The sequence below is a fragment of the Mobula birostris genome, chromosome 14, assembly GCF_030028105.1.
Source record: "Mobula birostris isolate sMobBir1 chromosome 14, sMobBir1.hap1, whole genome shotgun sequence".
Lineage (NCBI taxonomy): Eukaryota > Metazoa > Chordata > Chondrichthyes > Myliobatiformes > Myliobatidae > Mobula > Mobula birostris.
In genome coordinates this window covers 59,422,258-59,444,863 of record NC_092383.1, presented here as the reverse complement: position 1 = coordinate 59,444,863, position 22,606 = coordinate 59,422,258, and the positions used below count along the sequence as shown (strand labels likewise).

At 41.1% G+C, this 22,606-nt stretch overlaps 1 protein-coding gene across 6 annotated transcripts in view; it reads left to right on the top strand.

The window, feature by feature from the left end:
* Positions 1-22,606, top strand: part of LOC140209923 (neuron navigator 1-like) — a 672,220-nt gene that overhangs the window by 187,013 nt on the left and 462,601 nt on the right. For all 6 annotated transcript variants that reach the window (XM_072278589.1, XM_072278590.1, XM_072278591.1 and 3 more), the window contains one exon: positions 4,548-4,687. In XM_072278589.1, coding sequence (XP_072134690.1) covers positions 4,548-4,687 — 140 coding nt within the window. The remainder of the gene's footprint in view (positions 1-4,547; positions 4,688-22,606) is intronic.

Here is a 22,606-nt window from a genome sequence, read left to right as displayed (position 1 = left end):
ATTCTGAGAGGCATTATTAGATGGTCAAAATCATTTCTACTTTGAAGCGGTATCAAGAACCAAAGGGCATGGGTTTAAGGTGAGAACTAGGAGAGTTGTTGGCAATTCCTGGATTAAATTGTTTTTACAGAGGGAGTGGTTGATATCTGGAACTTGTTAGAGGAGGTAGAGGAATCAGGGAGAGGCATTTAGCACAACACTTAAATAGGCAAGATATAGAGTCCTAATGTGGGCCAATAGGATAAATGGGGATTGGTGTAGATGGGTAAAAGATCAGCCTGGTTGGTGTAGATGGGTAAAAGATCAGCCTGGGCATGATGGGCTGAAGGGCCTGTTTCTGGGCAGTACAACTCTGACTCTCAGTGCAAATTGAAGTCCAGCGATAGATGGCACCCCCATTTTCTCAGTTTCTCTGACTGCAGTGCTGTACGTTATTTTCAAAGCTTGCTGCTGGAGTAGAATTAATCTACAGGACAAAAAAAAAAGTATGAACCTCTGCTATAATATTGGAATGTGACCCTTGTACTTAACATTTACAAATTACAGGTCCTCAACTAACTTTTCTCCAATGAACAAATAAAAGTAAAATTTATTATCAAAGTACGTGTTTGTTGCCATATACTGCCTTGAGAGTCATTTTCTTGAAGGCATTTAAAGGAAAATAAAGAATACAATAGAATTTATGAAAAACTATACGCAGTCTTTACCAGCAATAAAGATTCATGATGAAACCCTGGGCTACATTGTAGGAACCACAGACGAAGGGATTTCCCATTGCCTTTGGTGCACTGGCACAGCTTTGGGTAATTTGTGGCAAATATGTTTGAATCCCAAGGGAATGCTCGTGGTCTACCAGGCAACAGTTATGCTTGCTGTTCACTCGGGCTCTGAATTACAGGCTACATGCAGCAGGCACCTCAAAGCACTGGAGGGTTATTATCAGCACTGTCTCAGATGGAAGAACAGCTTCTTCCTACTTCACTCTGCCCTCTTAATCAGTGCCCTTTTCTGCATTCCCTTCCTACTGCTGCTGCCGCATTCCCTGCCTCAATTGGCTATTTCATTATTGTTACTTCAGCCTTCTGGTTGCACTATTTCAGATTACATGACGATATTTACTCCACTATGCTGTTTTATGCTCATCATTGAATTTATGGTAGTATTTATAGTATTATGTACACTGTTCACTGTTTATTCTGCGAGCTCCATGTAAGCAAGGGATTTCAATGCATCCTGATGCATGGAACAGTAAACAAGTCAGAATCAGAACATGACTGTGCTTCAAATCCACTGTCAGAAAAGGTGATCCACCATCAGTATTCTCTCCCAGGCAAGTGTACCCAACACTGATGGTCTGGTTACACCCAGTCCACTCCAGTGAACAGGCCACACTGTTTACAGACCCAAAACAAAAAGCACAACACAGCTATTTTCTCAGCATTGACGCAGCACAAAATTATGAAGTTGACAGAGAAAATGGTTCAAGAATACTCTCAAAGCCTCTTTCCAAAAGTGGCCCAGCATAAACAGAGGAAAGAGCCATAGTCATAGTCATAGTCATAGTCATACTTTATTGATCCCAGGGGAAATTGGTTTTCGTTACAGTTGCACCATAAATAATAAATAGTAATAGAACCATAAATAGTTAAATAGTAATATGTAAATTATGCTAGTAAATTATGAAATAAGTCCAGGACCAGCCTATTGGCTCAGGGTGTCTGACCCTCCAAGGGAGGAGTTGTAAAGTTTGATGGCCACAGGCAGGAATGACTTCCTATGACGCTCTGTGCTGCATCTCGGTGGAATGAGTCTCTGGCTGAATGTACTCCTGTGCCCACCCAGTACATTATGTAGTGGATGGGAGACAGTGACCAAGATGGCATGCAACTTAGACAGCATCCTCTCTTCAGACACCACCATCAGAAAGTCCAGTTCCATCCCCACAACATCACTGGCCTTACGAATGAGTTTGTTGATTCTGTTGGTGTCAGCTACCCTCAGCCTGCTGCCCCAGCACACAACAGCAAACATGATTGCACTGGCCACCACAGACTCGTAAGGTGTCCTCAGCATCGTCTGGCAGATGTTACAGGACCTCAGTCTCCTCAGGAAATAGAGACGGCTCTGACCCTTTTTGTAAACAGCCTCAGTGTTCTTTGACCAGTCCAATTCATATCCCCAGGTATTTGTAATCCTCCACCATGTCCACACTGACCCCCTGGATGGAAACAGGGGTCACTGGTACCTTAGCTCTCCTCAGGTCTACCACCAGCTCCTTAGTCTTTTTCACATTAAGCTGCAGATAATTCTGCTCACACCATGTGACAAAGTTTCCTACCGTAGCCCTGTACTCAGCCTCATCTCCGTTGCCGATGCATCCAACTATGGCAGAGTCATCCGAAAACTTCTGAAGATGACAAGACTCTGTGCAGTAGTTGAAGTCCGAGGTGTAAATGGTGAAGAGAAAGGGAGACAAGACAGTCCCCTGTGGAGCCCCAGTGCTGCTGATCACTCTGTCGGACACACAGTGTTGCAAGCACACGTACTGTGGTCTGCCAGTCAGGTAATCAAGAAACACACATCAAAGTTGCTGATGAACGCAGCAGGCCAGGCAGCATCTGTAGGAAGAGGTGCAGTTGACGTTTCAGGCCGAGACCCTTCGTCAGGACTAACTGAAGGAAGAGTGAGTAAGGGATTTGAAAGTTGGAGGGGGAGGGGGAGATCCAAAATGATAGGAGAAGACAGGAGGGGGAGGGATAGAGCCAAGAGCTGGACAGGTGATAGGCAAAAGGAGTTACGAGAGGATCATGGGACAGGAAGTCCGGGAAGAAAGACAAGGAGGGGAGGGGGGACCCAGAGGATGGGCAAGAGGTATATTCAGAGGGACAGAGGGAGAAAAAGGAGAGTGAGTGAAAGAATGTGTGCATAAAAATAAGTAACAGATGGGGTACGAGGGGGAGGTGGGGCCTTAGCGGAAGTTAGAGAAGTCGATGTTCATACCATCAGGTTGGAGGCTACCCAGATGGAATATAAGGTGTTGTTCCTCCAATCTGAGTGTGGCTTCATCTTTACAGTAGAGGAGGCCGTGGATAGACATGTCAGAATGGGAATGGGATGTGGAATTAAGAATAGTAATCAAGTAATCGATAGTAATTAAGAATAAGGTAATCAAGAATCCATGATACTAGGGAAGCATCCACCTGCATCGCTGTCAGCTTCTCCCCCAGCAGAGCAGGGTGGATGGTGTTGAACGCACTGGAGAAATCAAAAAACATGACCCTCACAGTGCTCGCTGGCTTGTCCAGGTGGGCATAGACACGGTTCAGCAGGTAGACGATGGCATCCTCAACTCCTAGTCGGGGCTGGTAGGTGAACTGGAGGGGATCTAAGTGTGGCCTGACCATAGGCCGGAGCAGCTCTAGAACAAGTCTCTCCATGGTCTTCATGATGTAGGAGGTCAATGCTACCGGTCTGTAGTCATTGAGGCCGCTGGGGCACGGCGTCTTCGGCACAGGGACGAGGCAGGACGTGAACCCCTTTTAAAATATCCGACCACAAAATGCCATATCTTTTGGTCCAAGACCGGTCTCACCTGCCTCCTCAGAATCAAAAGAACTGGGCTGGAAGTGGGTCATCTCCCATTCTAGAGCGCTATGCAAGGGAAGGAGCGATGCGCCAAAGAAAACAAGTCAGCTCTGTCCAACCTCTCATTATGACTAATATTCTCTAATCTGAACCTGTCCTGATCCAGGGGTTTGACCCAAAACTGTGACAATTCATTTCCTCCTGTGATGCCGCTCGACCTGCGGATTTCTTCCAGCAGATCATTGCTCCAGATTCCAGCACCTGCAGTCTCTTGTGTCTCCACCCTCTAGTTTGAACCTGGGACTCCAAAGAAAAAGGGGAAAATTGATATTGTAGAAATTTTGTTAGATTTAACTCTCATTTGTTCATTGCCCTGGTATAAACTAAGCTTTGCTTTGAAGTAGTTAAACAGGCAATCTTTGGTAAGCTCTGGTGAATCAGAAGAGGAAGTTGCAGATTGTGGGTAGGAATCTCAGCCTTTTGAGTCATAATTTCTAAAATTTTGTTTAGAGCTACTGTCCAATCATAGGATTAGGAATCTGTGCTCAGCAGTGGTATGTTCTGCTTGTGATTCAATAACAGATGACTTATGCTAAATATTAAAGTTAGCTTGGGTATCTTCCCATTCCTACTCCCCTTATATCCCTCTTAGTAATTGTATTTTAGTACTACTAGTTAGCATTAAGATGACCACTGAACTCTATCCCTTAATCTGAAATAAAACAAGATTTGTAATCCTGCAGGCATATCATGTTTCTAAAGAGTAGTGAGGTAATTTCTTTAGCTTTTAGTCTTGATACGTGGATCAGCATAATTTGATGTTTTTTTTTCACTTTGCTGATTTCAGTGCTGCTTCCATTTGTGGTTAAACCCAGAACCTCTTGTTACTACAGCGCAAAGCATGTTCTCTTCTATGAATCTGCTTCATATTTACACTCAAGCCAGAATGTTTTTCTCTTCAGGATTCCTGGCCCCACTACAAGGGCAGCCACAGCAATCAGCAGCAATTCCAAGTCTCTGACAACTATGAACCGACAAGGTCAAACTGTTAGCTGTTTGAATAAGTACAACGCGTTGCCGTGCAAATCGGGGAGTCAGAAAGGTAAGGAATAACATTTTAAAAGTTAGCTGAATTTGTAGAGTCCCAAAATTACCTCAAGTATCAAGCAACGAAGTTGGTTGGTCTAGTCTTTTTTAAATTGGTAGTAATGGGGTTATTTATAGGAACACAAATTTGATATAATTTGTTGCTTGCATAGATTTTTATTTCTTGTCTTGCATCCAAGATGCTGTTGAAGATTTTGTATTGTAGTACACAAAATTACTGTTTCACCAAAAATATGTTCAATCAAACAATATAGTCATTTTGAATTTAACAGAGAAAAGCAATACTGAGCAAAATTCAAAGTATGAAGTGAGAACATCTCAGCTCTGGAGATGTATTAAGCAGGGTGTGGCATCTTAAAAGGTGATTTTGCACAGTTATTCAAAAGTACTTACTGCTCTACGTGTTCAGTCTGTGAATTTGTAACATCCTTTATTTTGGGATATTTCATGGTGTTAGCTATTTTTTAATTATTGATTTGATCATTGATTTAATATCAAAGCTAAACATATAACCGTTAGATGAAAATATTATTTTCTGAGGTAACGTTAACTATATAAAAGTAAATAGCTGCAGCTAAGTAGTGCAACCAAGTTCAAACTCTTCTCTAGCCAAAGTGCTTCAGTGCGGGCTGCATTTTATGGGCAATGGAAGTTAAAAACAGCTTTTTAACTTCCTTTTTATATCATTAAGCACATACATACATAAATACATAAACTGAACTGAGTTGTAGTTACCAATTTCCAATTTTCTGTCAGGCCTTCTGTGATTAGGAAAACATGATGAAATAATACCGTTTCTTTGGTCACAAAATGTGAGTGTGGAACTTCTACTTAAAGCTCCAAAGCTTCCACATTGACTGCACTTGCGGATGGTGTAAATGAGTTCACCTTTTTGACCTACTGTCCCAAGTGTTGTTAGTTACTCTTATAATAACGGTTCACCAGATTATTATTAGAATATTAAGTTATACACAAAAAATTTATATTGGAATTTGAGGTAAGAGAACTTTAATAAAACACTCTTGATTTCAATGTATTGTCAAAATTTTAATCCAGTGATTAATGAGCTCTATTTGTAAATAAAATTAATTTGAGTTAGATATATGGCTCCAAGAAAATTCGTGGTCATGGAAAGGTTTGCAGTGCACTTCAGTAAGCTATGAAGGATTTAAGTGCTTGATCCAAATTTAGTTTTCCTGTGCAAAGGTGAAATTTTATAGATTGGCAGTAATGGTACGTTTATTCTATATCCTCTTGAGGCTGAATGCAGCTCAAATGTGGATGATCTGAATTGAAAAGGATGTCAGAGGTTTCATATCTACAGCTGCTTCATTCAATTCATATGCTTGCAAATACTGAATTGCATGCCCAAGGCATATACTACAATTCTTATTCTGGTTTTCTGATGTTTTTAATATTGCAATACTTATCTTCCTTTGGTAAAGTTGGATGAGAAGTTTTTGTTTGCCTTATTATTGTCATAGAATCATAAGAGTTTTCCAAAATGTACTGTAAATAAGTTCTTGGGTTTAAATCACCCCATACTGACCACAGTGCTTCATGGGCTAGTCCCACTTACAGAAATTGTCCCATTGGTACAAAATAATTTTGCAACAGGCATACTTCCCATAAGGATATCAGAAAATTATGGCATTCAGATGTAACGTAAGCAGCATTGTAACTCTTAATAATGTTACCAGTATTCAGGACATTGCAAATACCCATTAACCTAAAGTATTGGTAGACAAATGTTAAAAGGCACAACAGTATTCTCAATAACTATAATTAACATTATCGAAATCAAATATGAACAATTTGCATAGTTAAAAGTAAACAGTTGTAGGATTGTATCTTACAGCAAAAATATGCAGACATGGAGAGCTAGCCAAAATCTTTAACAAATATGCTATTGAATATTAGTATTTACTTATGAATGGTTTATATCTGAGTCTTAATTGTGATTTTGTGAAATAATGATACAATTGCCCTTTAATAACTTCCCTGATTTTTATTTCCATAGAAGACAATGGAAATACAATTCGGGAAAGATGTAAAATGAGCAACTTAAACCATCTATTGCAGTTTATATTAACACAAAGTCAAAATGGCTGCCAATCAAAAAGAGACAGCTTTAATTATGCTTGATTTTTCAAGCTTTTTTTGTAGCGTTAACAGTAAGAGATGCTTATGATATTTCTTCAAATGGTACCAGATGTAAAAGGTTAGTGCACAAGTCTTGATCTGATCAAAATATATTTTATAGTGTTAATAACATGTTATTCTCACAATACTAAAAACTTTTCAAAACCACATGAAAATCACCATTGTTATTTGGAAAATCACTTGGAACTGACTATTGCCTAGCATGACATAACAGTGTTCTTGCATCAAGACCAGATGTTTGCCATTAGCCATTTTCCCTTCAAACACAAACTTAAATTGCAAAGTGCCAAAGGTAATTATGGAAACGATCAACTTCAGGCTTTTTCTCCCCCAGTAAATTTGTATATAGGAAAGTCATCAAGGAAGTATTAGGAAATGGCATGTGTGGGTAATGTTATTTAAATATAGTAGTTTTCCAGTCTCATTTCTGCTCCGCTTTTACTCTTAAATGTTTCTTGTTACAACTAACTTGTTTGTATGCACTCTTATCTCTCAGTCAGTCAGTAATCATGTTCTACTAACAAAGAAGTAAACATAAAAATTTTAAGCTGATATTCCAGTGTTGTACAGAGGAGTGTTACCTACTTCAAAATGGTATCGTTTGGATACCATGTAGACCTGGGTCCCATTTTATCTCCAGATTGATAAAAAAAGGGCACTGTGGCACTCCTGAAGAAGAATAGGGAAGTTACCCCAGGTTGTCACAACTGAACCAACAGCACAAATGTAGATCTGGATTTTATAATACTGGTGCTGGTGGGACCCCCAATGTACATGAATTGCTACTGTGTTTCCTACGTTCTAATTGATTCATTGACTTTGGAATATTGAGAAGCTGAGAAAAGTGCTATGTAAGTGCACAATTTTACCATTTTTTGGATTTTTCATTTAAGTTAAAATAACTTATTTCAACCACTCATAAATTTATTATAGTTATTCTTTGTTCTGGCTATTGTTTACTGAATTTTGTCTTACTTTTGCTATTTATCTTTTGGGTCATTGGTAAACTCTGTACTAGATTATAAAAGCCCCAACTAGGTGTAGTGAATCGTGAATCTGTACATGACAAATTTGTCTTCAATTCTGTGAGCTTCAGCTTCTCATCCCTTTTACCAGAACTTTCAGTATTTTGTGGAAGGCTTCATAAACTATATTAATGGACGTTTCTGTGTTCACTTTTGTAGCTTTCTCAAAAATGAATGTAAGCTTGGTAAACATACCCACCCTTTTACAAATTCGTGTTGGCTTTTTCTAATTAACTCACATTCTCTTAGTTTTAAGTCATTCTATCCTTCATTAAGGTTCTTTCATTCCCCATAACAGATGTCACATTAATAGGACTATAATTTCCTGATTTCTCACTGTTCTTCATTTAAGGAATCAAAATTGCAGTTTTCTAACCAAAGAAAGGCAATAAGCTGATTAAGTTAAACACAAAATGCTGGAGGAACTCAGCAAGTCAGGTAGCATCTATGGAAATGAATAAACAGTCGATGTTTTTCAGGACTGGAAAGGAAGGGGGAATTTAAATGTTTGGCCATCATGAAGATTCACTTTTGGAGGATTAAGTGGAGGTGCTCGATGAAGTGGTCCCCCCATTTACGACAGATCTCACTGATGTAGAGGAGGCCGCATCGGGAGCACCATACACAATAGATGACCCCAATAGATTCGCAAATGAAGTGTTGCCTCACCTGCAAGGACTGTTTGGGACCCTGAATGGAGGTGAGGGAGGAGGTGAATGGGCAGGTGTAGCATTGGTGGGTGTAGCAGAATGGGCATGCTACTTGCAGGGATAAGTGCCAGGAGGGAGATTAGTGGGGAAAGCTGAATGGACAAGGGAATTGTGGAGGGAGCAATCCCTGTGGAAAGCACAGAGGTAAAGATATGATTGGTGGTAGGATCCCTTTGGAGATGGCAAAAGTTGCAGAGGATGTTGTGTTGGATGTGGAGGCTCATGGGATAAGGACAAGAGCGACTCTATGCCTTTCAAGATGGCAGGAAGATGGGGTGAGTGCAGATGTTCAGGAAACGGAGGAGATGTGGGTGAGGGCAACATCAGTGGTGGAGGGAGGGAAATCCTGTTCTTTGAAGAAAGATGTCGTGGAAAGGAAAGCCACATCCTGGAAACATGCGGCGGAGATGAAGGAACTGCGAAAAGAGAATAGCATTTTTACAGGAGGGGGAGAAGGTATAGTTAAGATAGCCATGAGAATTGGTAGGTTGATTAGTAAGTCTTGCTATCATTATCTTGCCTCCATTTGTTAGAATCCATGAAGTTCATGATAAATAGGCACCTTGCAAGGACAGGCACCTCCTTCAGATAGCGCAGCTTATTAAAAGAAGAGGAACTCTTGAAATTCCAAAGCCAGATTTCAATGGTGTAAGAGAGGACATGGTAAATGTGTATAGGAAGGAGATGCTTGAAGGTAAAATGACAGCTGACAAGTAGATGATTTCCTAAGTGAGGGGTATTAATAGTTCAGGGCCTGTATTTCTTGGTAAATATGAAAGCAAATGTAGCAAGATAAGGAAACTTTAAATGACAAAGGATATTGAAGGTTTAATAAGACAGAGATAAAAATGTATGGCAGGTGGATGGGGATGGTGGAAGTCATGCGAGGCTTATAGAGTGTGTACGGACAAAAAGTTGAGAAAGAATTTAAGAGGACAAAGATTAAAGTCTGTCACGAGCCTTGTGGTCCATCAGGCCAGTGCTTATGCCGGTTTCTGTGGCGTGAAGCGACTGAGAGTACGAGACACCCCCCCCCCCCCCCCCCCCCGGATGGGACGCCAGTCTATCGTGAGGTTAACTCCCAGCATTTTTGCCGGTACCCATTTTCAGCTGGGTAGACTGGAGCATTGTGAGATTAAGTGCCTTGCTCAAGGACACACATGCTGCCCCGGCCGAGGCTGGAACCCACGACCTTCGCTAGTCCAACGCCCTAACCACTTGGCCACATGCCACACTGAGGACAAAAAGGGTCCATAAAATATCTTTGGCAAGCGAGATCAAAGAATATTCCAAGACATTCTGTGTATATCAGAAGAACGAGGATAGCCAGGAAGAGAGTGGGTCTCCTTTGGAACCAAAGGTGTTATAGATGTGTGGAGGAAGGGTGTATGAGTGGAGCCATACCTTGACACTACAGTAAGGAGAAAAACTTGGACAGTAATGAGTTCAGAGAAAGCAATATTAAGAAGGGGGATGTGTTAGATGCACAACAGTTGATGCACCCTCAGGATTGGATAAGATCACTTGCTAATTGCTTTAGTTATGGGGAAAGATTTGATAGTTTGGGTTTATTTTCCCGGAGTGAATTGGGTTGAGAGGTGATCTAACAGAGGTATAGAGGTATATATTGAGTAGTCAGTCAGAATCTTTTACCCATGTTAGTAGCATCAAGAAAGAGAGGATGTAGATTGGAGATGCGAAGGAGTTTTAAAGGATGTCTGAGTGGAAGTCTTTTTAGCTAGAATGTGGTTCAAATCTGGAACTCACTGTCAGAGGACTAAGCGGAACAAGTGCTACACCTGCCCTTACACTTCCTCCCTCACCACCATTCAGGGCCCCAGACAGTCCTTCCAGGTGAGGCGACTCTTCACCTGTGAGTCGGCTGGGGTGATATACTACGTCCGGTGCTCTCGATGTGGCCTTCTATATATTGGCGAGACCCGACGCAGACTGGGAGATTGTTTCGCTGAACACCTGCACTCTGTCCGCCAGAGAAAGAAGGATCTCCCAGTGGCCACACGTTTTAATTCCACGTCCCATTCCCATTCTGATATGTCTATCCACGGCCTCCTCTACTGTAAAGATGAAGCCACACTCAGGTTGGAGGAACAGCACCTTATATTCTGTCTGGGTAGCCTCCAACCTGATGGTATGAACATTGACTTCTGAAACTTCCGCTAATGCCCCACCTCCCCCTCGTACCCCATCCGTTATCTATCTATCTATCTATCTATTTATTTATTTATTTATCTATCTATCTATCTATTTATTTATATATATACACACATTCTTTTTCCCTCTCTCCTTTCTCTCCCTTCTCTCCCTCTGTCCCTCTCACTATACCCCTTGCCCATCCTCTGGGCTTCCCCCTCCCCTTTTCTTTCTCCCTGGGCCTCCTGTCCCATGATCCTCTCATATCCCTTTTGCCAATCAACTGTCCAGCTCTTGGCTCCATCCCTCCCCCTCCTGTCTGTCCTGTGGTTCGATGTCTTGGGGGAATAAGCAATGACACTGGGGATTACTGGAGGTTCAGGCCATTATCTTTGAAATTATTCTTCATTGCTAGCGTAAGTCACAAGATGAATTGCAGCTTACTTCCACCATGCCTAATTTCCTTCCCTGTTGCATCTAAAGGTAACTACTTTTTTTTATCTTAACAAGTATCTCAATTTTAGCAACAGCAGCTGGAAATGTAGCTTTGTGCTCCAGTTGATAGAGTATGTAGGTTGAACTTATGGGTATCTGTAGGCAATCCCTCAATTTGAGGTAGATCTCCTCTGCAGGTTCAGGTAGGGTCTTGATGTAACTCAGGAGTCTAACTGTACAACTACAAACATGCTCACAGGATATACTGAACATAATAGATTACACAGATGCTGGAAATCATGAGCAACACACACAAATTGCTGCAGGAATTCAGCAAGTCAGGCAGCATCTATGGAGGGGAAAAAACAGCTGACCTTTTGGGCTGAGATCTTTTGGCCCAAAGCATTAACTGCTTAATTTCTTCATAGATGCTGCCTGACTTGCTGAGCTTCTCCAGAATTTTGTGTGTGCTACACCAAAGGTGCAGGCATTTTGTAGTAGTCTATGGTTGCTGTCATCTGGTTGTTTCTCTTGCCTTCCTTCTATCACTGTCTTCAGCTTTTAGAGTAATGAGTTTCAAACCGGAGCAGGACCACTGTTAAGGAAAGATACTATATCATTAGGCTGATTGATAAACACAAGAGATTCTGCAGGTGCTGGAATTCCAGAGTAGCACCCACAAAATGCCTGAAGATCTCAGCAGGTTAGGCTGCGTCTGTGGACAGGAATAAAGTGTCAATGTTTTGGGCCACAGCCTTTCTGCGTTGGTAGTTTGCTTTGCCTTATTATTAATGCCCACCCCTGTTTCTTCAAGAATGCCTCACCAGACATTTGTACTGCTTCTTCTGATCTCCATGGAATCTGAGGGCTTCCGTGGAAAGATGAGAATCAGACAGTTGTGCACTGTCCTCAGTCCAGTAGAGCTGCTGTGTGAGAATCTTTGCTTCATTGTTAGCGACACTGGTTTCAGGGAAGATGCAGACTCTTTGTGATGTTGTCCATAGATCACCCAGGTTTCACATCTGCCAAGCTCTGCTGAGATGATGAGTATATTTGGATCTTTGTGTCCTAATGTAGATGTTAATATTGTTCGTTTTTCATAGCTGACATCTGCTGCTAGTGAATGATTCATTCAGTACGGGAGGAATCAAGAGCTAAATGAATTGTTACCCGATTGTGATATTAGATTATCTCAGCCTGGCTACTGAATTAGAAACAAGAAAATTAAAATCTAAGCATACCTTAAATGAAAAGAATATCTGATGAACAGTTTACCGGGCTGTTAATTGCATCTATTTATTTGATCTTGTCCTTAGGAGTTTTCCATTGTCTAGGGCAAAGATTTATGTTCAGTTTGTCAGGTCCATGCTGAGCATTGTGTGGCAAATCTCAAAATCAAAGTCAAATTTATTATTAAAGTACAGGTATGTCATATACCATCTTGAGATTCATTTTCCTGCAGGCATTTATAGGAAAATAAAGAAATACAATAGTATTCATGAAAAACTATATAAACAAAGACAAACAACCAATGTGCAAAGGAAGACAAATAATGCAGATGAAACTTAAGTAATACTGAGAATATCAATTGTAGACTCATGAGTTGAGGAATACTTGAAAGTTAGTCTATAGGTTGTGGGAATAGTTCAGAGATGTTGTGAGAGAAGCTATCCACATCAGTTCAGGAGCCTGATAGTTGTAGGATGATAACTGTTATTGAACCTGGTGCTGTGGTACTTAAGGCTTCTGTACCTCTTCCTCAGCAAGAGGAGAACATGACTTGGACAGTGGGGGTCTTTGATGATGGATGCTTCTATCTTGTGACTCTATAGACTTTTCTGTTCCTGGGCATTGGTGTTTCCAGACCAGACTATGATGTAGCCATTTAGTACACTCTCCACTGTGCATTTGTAGAAGATTTTCAAAGTTTTAGGTGACATGCTGAATGTCTGACATGGTATTTTGTCACATCTGCTGCTGTTGAAGACAATTGCCTGAGATGGTGCAAAGTTTGCTGGCCACTCTTTGCTCACGGCTCGCCTTAGCAGCTGAGCTTTCCATTCAGCCTTGTCTATAATGCCCTCCTGAAGATGTCACTGTTCAGGGATTGACTTTTAGTGACCATCTCCCACTTTACTGCCATCTTCATATCTCATTCATAGTTTCCACTGTGTATATAGTTTTAACCAACTCTAACCCTGTAAACTTCTCATTTAATCAGGAAAGTTAGTATTACTTAAGTTGTGAGGAATGTTTCATTAATCAAACTAAATTAGGTGAATTTGTGTTTTTGAAAATATTGAAACATGGATCATATAGTTACAGTTGGCAACACCACTTTCTCATTAACTTCTGCTAAAAAGTTTAATTTTGCCATTCATAAATATAAATAATTAAGGCACCTATAATTTGTCTTAAGGCTATATTTACAAGCATTAAATGACAGGAATTCTGCAGATGCTGGAAATTCAAGCAACACACATCAAAGTTGCTGGTGAACTTTCAAATCGCTTGCTCACTCTTCCTTCAGTTAGTCCTGACGAAGGGTCTCGGCCTGAAACGTCGACTGTACCTCTTCCTAGAGATGCTGCCTGGCCTGCTGCGTTCACCAGCAACTTTGATGTGTGTTGTTTACAAGCATTAACTGATTCCATTTTCAGACAAGAAAATCTGTTACTCCTAAGTTCCTAAAACTGTTGTAATGAATGGAAATTATAATTGTAGTACTAAGTTCTCAAAATTAGTTTGTGGAATCTTAATGACTATTTTGTAGTCTATATGTAGAATTATTAGCAACAAAGCCAAAGAAATGAAATGTAAAGACTATGGGAATGAATTCCATAGATCTAAACTTATTTTCTAACACCCTTCTCCATTTATTTCAATATTTTAAATACATATTTTCTCTCTGCCTTTAAATAAGGTCAAATACAGTATATTGGACTTTTCAAATGCATTGTTTTTTAAAGTCTTATGTTGAAGAGAAGAGTAATTTCTGTGGGATCTAGAAGTGCAACCACGAACATCGATTTCTCGAACTTCTGGTAATGCCCCCTCCCTCCTTCACCATTCCCCATCCCTTTTTCCCTCACTCACCTTATCTCCTTGCCTGCCCATTGACTCTCTGTGGTTCTCCTTCCCGCTTTTCTTTCTTCCATGGCCTTCTGTCCTCTTCTATTAGGCTCCCCCTTCTCCAGCCCTGTATCTCTTTCACCAATCAACTTCCGAGCTCTTTACTTCACCTTTCCCCCTCGTAGTTTCACCTATCACCTTGTGTTTCTCCCTCCCCTCCCCCCACCTTTTAACTTTATCCCTCATTTTTTTTCTCCAGTCCTGCTGAAGGGTCTTGGCCTGAAACGTCAACTATACCCTTTTCCATAGATGCTACCTGCCCTGCTGAGTTCCTCCAGCATTTTGTTTGTGTTGCTTTGGATTTCCAGCATCTGCAGATTTTCTCTTGTTTGTCAAAGACTCCCCTTACTACCTGACAGTAAGATGGTGTTTACTGGGAGATGTAAGATATCTGTTTGTTTCAAACATATCATCAATCGGTAGGAGTTCTGAGTATGATGTTGATGCAAGGGACTGCAGATGCTGGAATCTGAAGCAACAATGATCTGCTGCAGGAACTCTGCGGGAGGAAAGGAATTGAAGATGTTTGGGTTTTGACCTGAAACATCACCAGTTCCTTTCCTCCCACAAATGTTGCATGACTGGATGAATCCCTCCTGCAGGTTGCTTGTTGGATAAATATGGAAAAGGAAAGGTACGTCACATCCGGAGTTTCTCCGGATTTCTCTCCATGCCTCTCTGACATAGTGGGAACCGTGTACGAGGCAAGTTACAGCAGTGGTTTGCCATTGCCTTCTGCCGGGTGAGTTTCCAAAGTAATCACCAGCTCGTAACCCAGCACGGATGGAAAGCGTTCAGGGTGGCCGGCTGGATTCGAACTTGGAACCTTTCGTCCCGAAGTCCGGCATTGAATACCACTACGCCACCAGCCGGGATAAATATAATGTTACTGAAAAGATTTTGCAAGTTCAAACTTTATGAACGATCTTGCAATCTACTTTACCTTATTCTTCATGCAGTTTAATTAGACTGAGCTAGTGAGCAGCTGTTAGGAATTTGGTTAACACTGAACATGCTGCACTGAGTATGTTGAAAGATTGTGATGCAAACTCCAAAACAAATGTACAGCATTTCTAATGTCTAGATATGAACATTAAAATTCAGTGTTTCCATTATATATAACTCCAACTGCCCATTTTACAGTGGCTGTACTTTCCTTACCCTGAAAGTTTTGAGAAAAAGTTTTTTAGTCGAGACTTCCTAGATAGCAAAAGTCATAAAAGCTTAGTTAAATGTTGTAAACTCCAGAGGAGTTTGAGCTCTCAGGCTGATGTGCATTCTGAACACTGAAGAAGCAAGAGACTGATTCCTCTGGTTGATTACTATCTGACCACTTCACAAAGACAGAGCTATGCTCTGAAGAGCCGACTTACATTTGTCCATAGCCTTCAGTAAATAAGTATGACTACAGTGTATTGAAAAGTTTGCCAATTGTACAGTCAGACTCTTTTTCAGGAGTATTATCTTTTATGCAAAGGATATTTCTAACTAAGCCACAAGTTTCTGCACACTTATTGAGCAACTGGTTTGAAGAATTGGAATACCGTATAAAATTGAAATAACATAGAAAATCAGAAATTATGGCAAGTATTACCTCATCACTCTCCCATTTGCACTATAAAGTTTTTTTTCTTAATATTAAGCTATTTCTTGAATTCTAAGGCTTAGTTGTAATGCTTGGATTCCAGCAGGTTGAGGAACCTGCTGTTTCCCATGATTGTCCAAGTTTTTCAATAATAAAGCTACTTAAACACCAAGAGTAACTATATTAGTGTTGTTAAATATGCACAACAATAACTATTAATAAACGTGATGGTATTGATTTACTAAGGTTCACATCACTAATACTGTGATTTTGAAAATATTTTTAAAATAAAATAGTTAATAGCTTCTGTACAAAGAACGTAAAGAAAGGGGCACCAGATTATGTAAATGCTAAAATTACAATATGCTGGTAATACTCAGGAGCTTTGGCAATTTACATCCTCTTAATATCCTGGCTCGTAAGTAGGAGTAATTTAGCTACATCAATGGACAAAAGATGCAGATTGATAACCTTCTCAAATTCTTTAATTTCAATTTCATGGAACAGTACCAGACCTTCATCTTATGATGCTGTGCTATATCTTTAACTTACCCCCACATAGCGCTGCATTTTTCTTTCATGTGCCTTGCTAAGAAAATCTTTAATAATCCCCAATATATCTCCCTTTATCACTAACTCCTGCAGTGCGTTCCATGCACTTACCACTCTGTGTAATAAAATCTACCACAGATACTTCCGTCCAATCACCATAAGAGCATGTCCTCTCTTATTAGCCATCACTGCCCTGGGGAATAAGCACTGGCTGTCCATCCTATCTATTCTTATATCACTTTATGGAAGTTAATCCTGTTAGTCTGGGTAAAAGTTTGAGAACCAGTGGTGACAGCAGCGAGCTGAGCAGACTGCTCAGACTCTGTATTGTCATTAGGTCTCATCGGGAGTGAATCATTCTTTGCATTAGCGAGTGGGAGATTGGCATTGTTGCAGGGTAGGAGACATTTGAAAAGAACGTTTCGTCAAAAGTGAGTCATACTTTGAAGTAATGAGCGAGAGAGAGAGAGAGAGGGGGAGACGCTGTTGCAGAGTGGGTGCCATTCGAAAAGAACAAGTCTCGTCGGGAGTGAGTTTTTGTTGAGCCAGGAAAAAGAAGGTGGATGTAAGCAGAGTGGCCATTGTAGGAGCAGACATTGTTGGAATGGGCCATGTTAAAATGGTCAAGCTTTGGCTGAAAAGGCTTGAGTGGGAACAGGCAAGGTGAGTACAAAGAGAGAGGTTTCAGAGAGAAGGCACAGATGAGAACATGTAAGCTTTTTTATGGTCTATAAATCCTTAGTTCAATGTAAGCAGGATGGCTAATGCGGTGGAATGCTCCTCCTGTGTGGTGTGAGATTTCAGAGCACCTATCAATCTCTCTGATGACTATGTATGTGGGAAGTGCACTCAAATTCAGCTCCTGAATGACAAGGTCAAAGAACTGAAGCTGTAGCTGAATGTACTCAGGACCATCAAGAGACTGAAAACTTTACAGGTGAAACTTTTTACTGAGGTGGTCAAACCCAGAGTTGAACCTTGGGTTACCATCAGGAGAAGTAGGGAGAATAAGCAGTCAGTAATGGTTTCCCCTGTGGCCACTGCCTTCAGCAACAAGTGTATCCCTTTGGATACCACTCAGGAGGGACGGATAAAGTCAGGCAGAGCGATAGTGACAGGAGGCTTGATGGTTAGGGGAACAGATAGGAGATTCTGTGGCTGAGAAATTGAAGCCAAGGTGTTGTGTTGCTAGTTCCTGGATGTCTCGGAGCAGCTACAGGATATTCTGAAGTGGAAGGGTGAGCAGCCTGAGGTCGTGGTGCACATCAGCACTAATGACATAGATACAATAGAAACAGGGAAGAGGTCTTGCGCAGATGTGGAGGCAGATTAAAGAAAGGTGTAAAAACAACAGGGTTGTTGTCATGGGGACTTTAACCTTCTAGCTTAGGTTGTGTTGGTGAAAGACAGTGACAACCTGCTGGTGGAAAACACAACAGACAAAACTATAAATTACTCCATTAATCAAACTTTTTCTCAGATATGATCACCGTAATCAATAGCCTGTAACTTTCCTTTTGGAGTTGAGTTTCTGAACTGCTTGGCATTTTCCCAGAGTGAACTGAAGTCTCGAAGGTGCTGGACAGTTGTGGCGTGACGTGTACAGGCCAGATCGAGGTGGTGGGCCTGGGCCTGAGAGTGAGGAATAAGCCAATGTTTGGCCATTGCTGGAGCGGACTTGGAGGCGATTCAATGAGGCAGAAACGAGACGAGGTAGAGTTGAGGCAATGGAGCCTGAGCCTGGGCCTCCAGGCCTCAGACCAAGGAAAGACCTGAGGTTTGAGTGACCAGGCCAAATTGGAAAGATCGGATACAGGCCAAATCAGGGCAATGGGGCCCTGGTGCCAGAGCGTATTGAAGTGGCAGGGCCCATGTCCGAGAGCGAGGAATGTCCCAAGGTTTGGATGATTTAAGCACTGGGTCAAATTGAAAAGGTCGGTGCGTTGGGGCTGGAGGTGAGGTTCAGGCTTGTTCAGCTCGCTCTTTTGTGAGGTTTACTATTCTCTGCACTGAACTGATACTATGGCCTGCAACTCATGGGCTCCTGAATTGGCTGTAGGGATGACCAGCTTCGTGGCTGTGGACTTACTTTCGTGAGCTTCCGTTCTGAATGTTATTTGCTTACTTCTATTGTTTGCAGGATTTGTTTTTATTTCTGCACATTGGGTGCTTGACGGTTGCCTTTTTAAAATGCATTCTATTGGGTTTCTTAGTTTTGTGGCTGCCTGTAAGGAGCTGAATCTCAAAACTGTATGTAGTATGTATACTTTGATAATAAATGTACTTTGAACTTTGAACTTCCCTAATATGAACTGGGATCTTCTTAGTGCAAGTGGTTCAGATGGGGCAGAATTTGTTAGGTGCATCCCAGAGTGTTTCTTAAACCAATATGTAGATCGTCCAACAAGAGGAGGGGCTTACTAGATCTGGTGGTGGATCATGAGCCTGGCCAAGTGACCAAACTTTTAGTGGGTGAGCAGTGACTACAACTCCTGAAGTTTTAAAATACCCATAGATAAGGATAAGTATGAACCTTGTGAGAGAGTATTAAACTGGAGAAGGGCAAATTAAGAGCACCAAGGAGAGTTAATTGAGAATAGGTGTTTTTGGAGAAGTCGTCTAGGGAGGCTATTTGGGTGGAATTGAGGAATGGGAAAGGTGCAGTAACTCTTATGTGGGTGTATTATAGACCACCAAATGGGGAGCGAGAATTGGAGGAGCAAATTTGTAAGGAGATAGCAGATATTAGTAGTAGGCACAAGGTTATGATTGTGGGAGATTTTAATTTTCCATACATAGACTCGGAAGCCCATACTGTTAAAGGGCTGGATGGTTTGGAGTTTGTAAAATGTGTGCAAGATAGTTTTTTGTAGCAATACATAGAGGTACCAACAAAAGAAGGGGCAGTGTTGAATCTCCTGTTAGGGAATGAGATAGGTCAGGTGACGGAGGTTTGTGTTGGGGAGCACTTCGGGTCCAGTGATCACAATGCTATTAGTTTCAATATTATTATGGAGAAGGATAGGTCTGGACCCAGGGTTGAGATTTTTGATTGGAGAAAGGCTAACTTTGAGGAGATGCGAAAGGATATAGAAGGAGTAGATTGGGACAATTTGTTTTATGGGAAGGATGTAATAAAGAAATGGAGGTCATTTAAAGGTGAAATTTTGAGAGTACAGAATCTTTATGTTCCTCTTAGGAAAAGAAAGGTTAAAAGTTTGAGACAGCCATGATTTTCAAGGGATATTGGAAACCTGGTTTGGAAAAAAAGAGAGATCTACAATAAATATAGACAGCATGGAGTTATCGAGGTGCTCGAGGAATATAAAGAATGTAAAGAGAATCTTAAGAAAGAAATTAGAAAAGCTAAAAGAAGATATGAGGTTGCTTTGGCAAATAAGGTGAAGGTAAATCCCAAGGGTTTCTACCATTATATAAATAGCAAAAGGATAGTGAGGGATAAAATTGGTCCCTTAGAGAATCAGAGTGGACGGCTATGTGTGGAGCTAAAAGAGATGGGGGAGATTCTTAACAATTTCTTTTCTTAGGTATTCACTCAGGAGAAGGATATTGAATTGTGTAAGATAAGGGAAACGGGTATGGAAGTTATGGAAACTATGATGATTAAAGAAGAAGAAGTACTGGAGCTTTTAAGGAATATAAAAGTGGATAAGTCTGCAGGTCCTGAAAGGATATTCCCTAGGACATTGAGGTAAGTTAGTGTGGAAATAGCAAGGGTTCTGACAGAAATATCTCAAATGTCATTAGAAACGGGGATGGTGCCGGAGGATTGGCGTATTACTCATGTTGTTCCATTGTTTAAAAAGGGTTCTAAGAGTAAACCTAGCAATTATCAGCCTGTGAGTTTGACGTCAGTGGTGGGTAAATTGATGGAAAGTATTCTTAGAGATGGTATATATAATTATCTGGATAGACAGGGCCTGATTAGGAACAGTCAACGTGGATTTGTGCGTGGAAGGTCATGTTTGACAAATCTTATTGAATATATTGAAGAGGTTACTAGGAAAGTTGACAAGGGCAAAGCGGTGGATGTTGTCTGTATGGACTTCAGTAAGGCCTTTGACAAGGTCCCACACGGAACGTTGGTTAGGAAGGTTCAATCGTTAGGTATTAATATTGAAGTAGCAAAATGGATTCAGCAGTGGCTGGATAGGAGACGCCAGAGAGTGGTGGTGGAAAACTGTTTGTTGGATTGGAGGCCGGTGACTATGACTAGTGGTGTGCCTCAGGGATCTGTACTGGGTCCAATGTTATTTGTCATATACATTAATGATCTGGATGATGGGGTGGTAAATTGGATGAGTAAGTATGCAGATGATACTAAGATAGGTGGAGTTGTGGATAATGAGGTAGGTTTTCAAAGCTTGCAGAGAAATTTAGGCCAGTTAGAAGAGTGGGCTGAAAGATGGCAGATGGAGTTTAATACTGATAAATGTGAGGTGCTACACTTTGGTAGGACTAATCAAAATAGGACATACATGGTAAATGGTAGGGCATTGAAGAATGCAGTAGAACAGAGGTATCTAGGAATAGTGATGCATAGTTCCCTGAAGGTGGAATCTCATGGATAGGGTGGTGAAGAAAGCTTTTGGTATGCTGGCCTTTATAAATCAGAGCATTGAGTATAGAAGTTGGGATGTAATGTTGAAATTGTACAAAGCATTGGTGAGGCCAAATTTGGAGTATTGTGTACAGTTTTGGTCACCAAATTATCGGAAAGATGTCAGCAAAATAAAAAGACTACAGAGAAGTTTTACTAGAATGTTACCTGAGTTTCATCACCTAAGTTACAGAGAAAGGTTGAACAAGTTGGATCTATATTCTTTGGAGTGTAGAAGGTTGAGGGGGGACTTGATAGAGGTATTTAAGATTATGAGAGGGGTAGATAGAGTTGACATGGATAGGTTTTTTCCATTGACAGTGGGGGAGATTCAAACAGGAGGACATGAGTTGAGAGCTAAAGGGCAAAAGTTTAGGGGTAATATGAAGGGGAGCTTCTTTACTCAGAGAGTGGAGGCTGTGTGGAACGAGCTTCTAGCAGAAGTGGTTAAGGCAGGTTCGATGTTGTTGTTTAAAGTTAAACTGGACAGCCGTATGGACAGGAAAGGAATGGAGGGTTATGGGCTGAATGCAGGTCGGTGGGACTAGGTTTGATAAGAATTAGGCACGGACTAGAAGGGCCAAGATGGCCTGTTTCCGTGCTGTAATTGTTATATGGTTATATGGTTATATACATGTGTTTAAAGACCATTTGCACAGAGTACAGGACAGGCATGTTCCAGTCAGAAGGAAGGACGTGGATAGCAATGCAATAGAACCTTGGTTGTTGAGGGATGTGATGAATTTAGTCAAGAAGAAAACGGAAAAGTATGTACTGTAAAACTTAGGAAGCTAAAATCAAACAGAGCCCTGAAGGATAATAAAGAAATCAGAAAATAAATCAGTAAGGGAATTAAGAAAGTCAGGAGGGGCCATGAAAAGTCCTTGGCAAGTAGGATTAAAGAGAATCCAAGGGATTGTATACATATATCAAGAGCAAGAGGATAACGAAGGGGAGGGTTGGACCACTCAAGGATAAGGGGGAATCATTTGCTTGGACGTGAAGGATGTGGTGAGGTCTGCCGGGAGTACTTTACATCAGTATTTACAAAAGAGAAGGATGTGGAGGATTGGGAGATCAATGCCGAGAGTATTAATATGCTAGGGCATCTCAAAGCAAAGGAGAATTTGGTGTTGGGTCTCCTAAAGAGCATAAAGATGTATAAGTCCCCAGAGCTTGAAGGAATATACCCCAGGTTTTTGAGAGAGGCCAGTGAAGGGATTGCTGGGGCCTTGTCCTATATTGTCGTGTCCTCTCCAGCTATAGGTGAGATCTCAAGCTTGCTGAATAGCTAATGTTTGTTCATGAAGGGAACCAGCGATAATTCTGGAAACTAAAGGTTGGTGAGTTTCACATCAGTGATAGGGAAGATACTGAAGAGAATTCTTTGTGATAAGATTTATCAGCATATTGTAAACCATGGCCTAAATAGGGAGATCCAGCGTAGCTTTCTGCAGGGCAAGTTGTGTTTTGTTAACTTGATTGAGTTTTTTGGTGAGGTGATGAGGGTGATTGATGAATGTAGACCTGTGGGTATTTT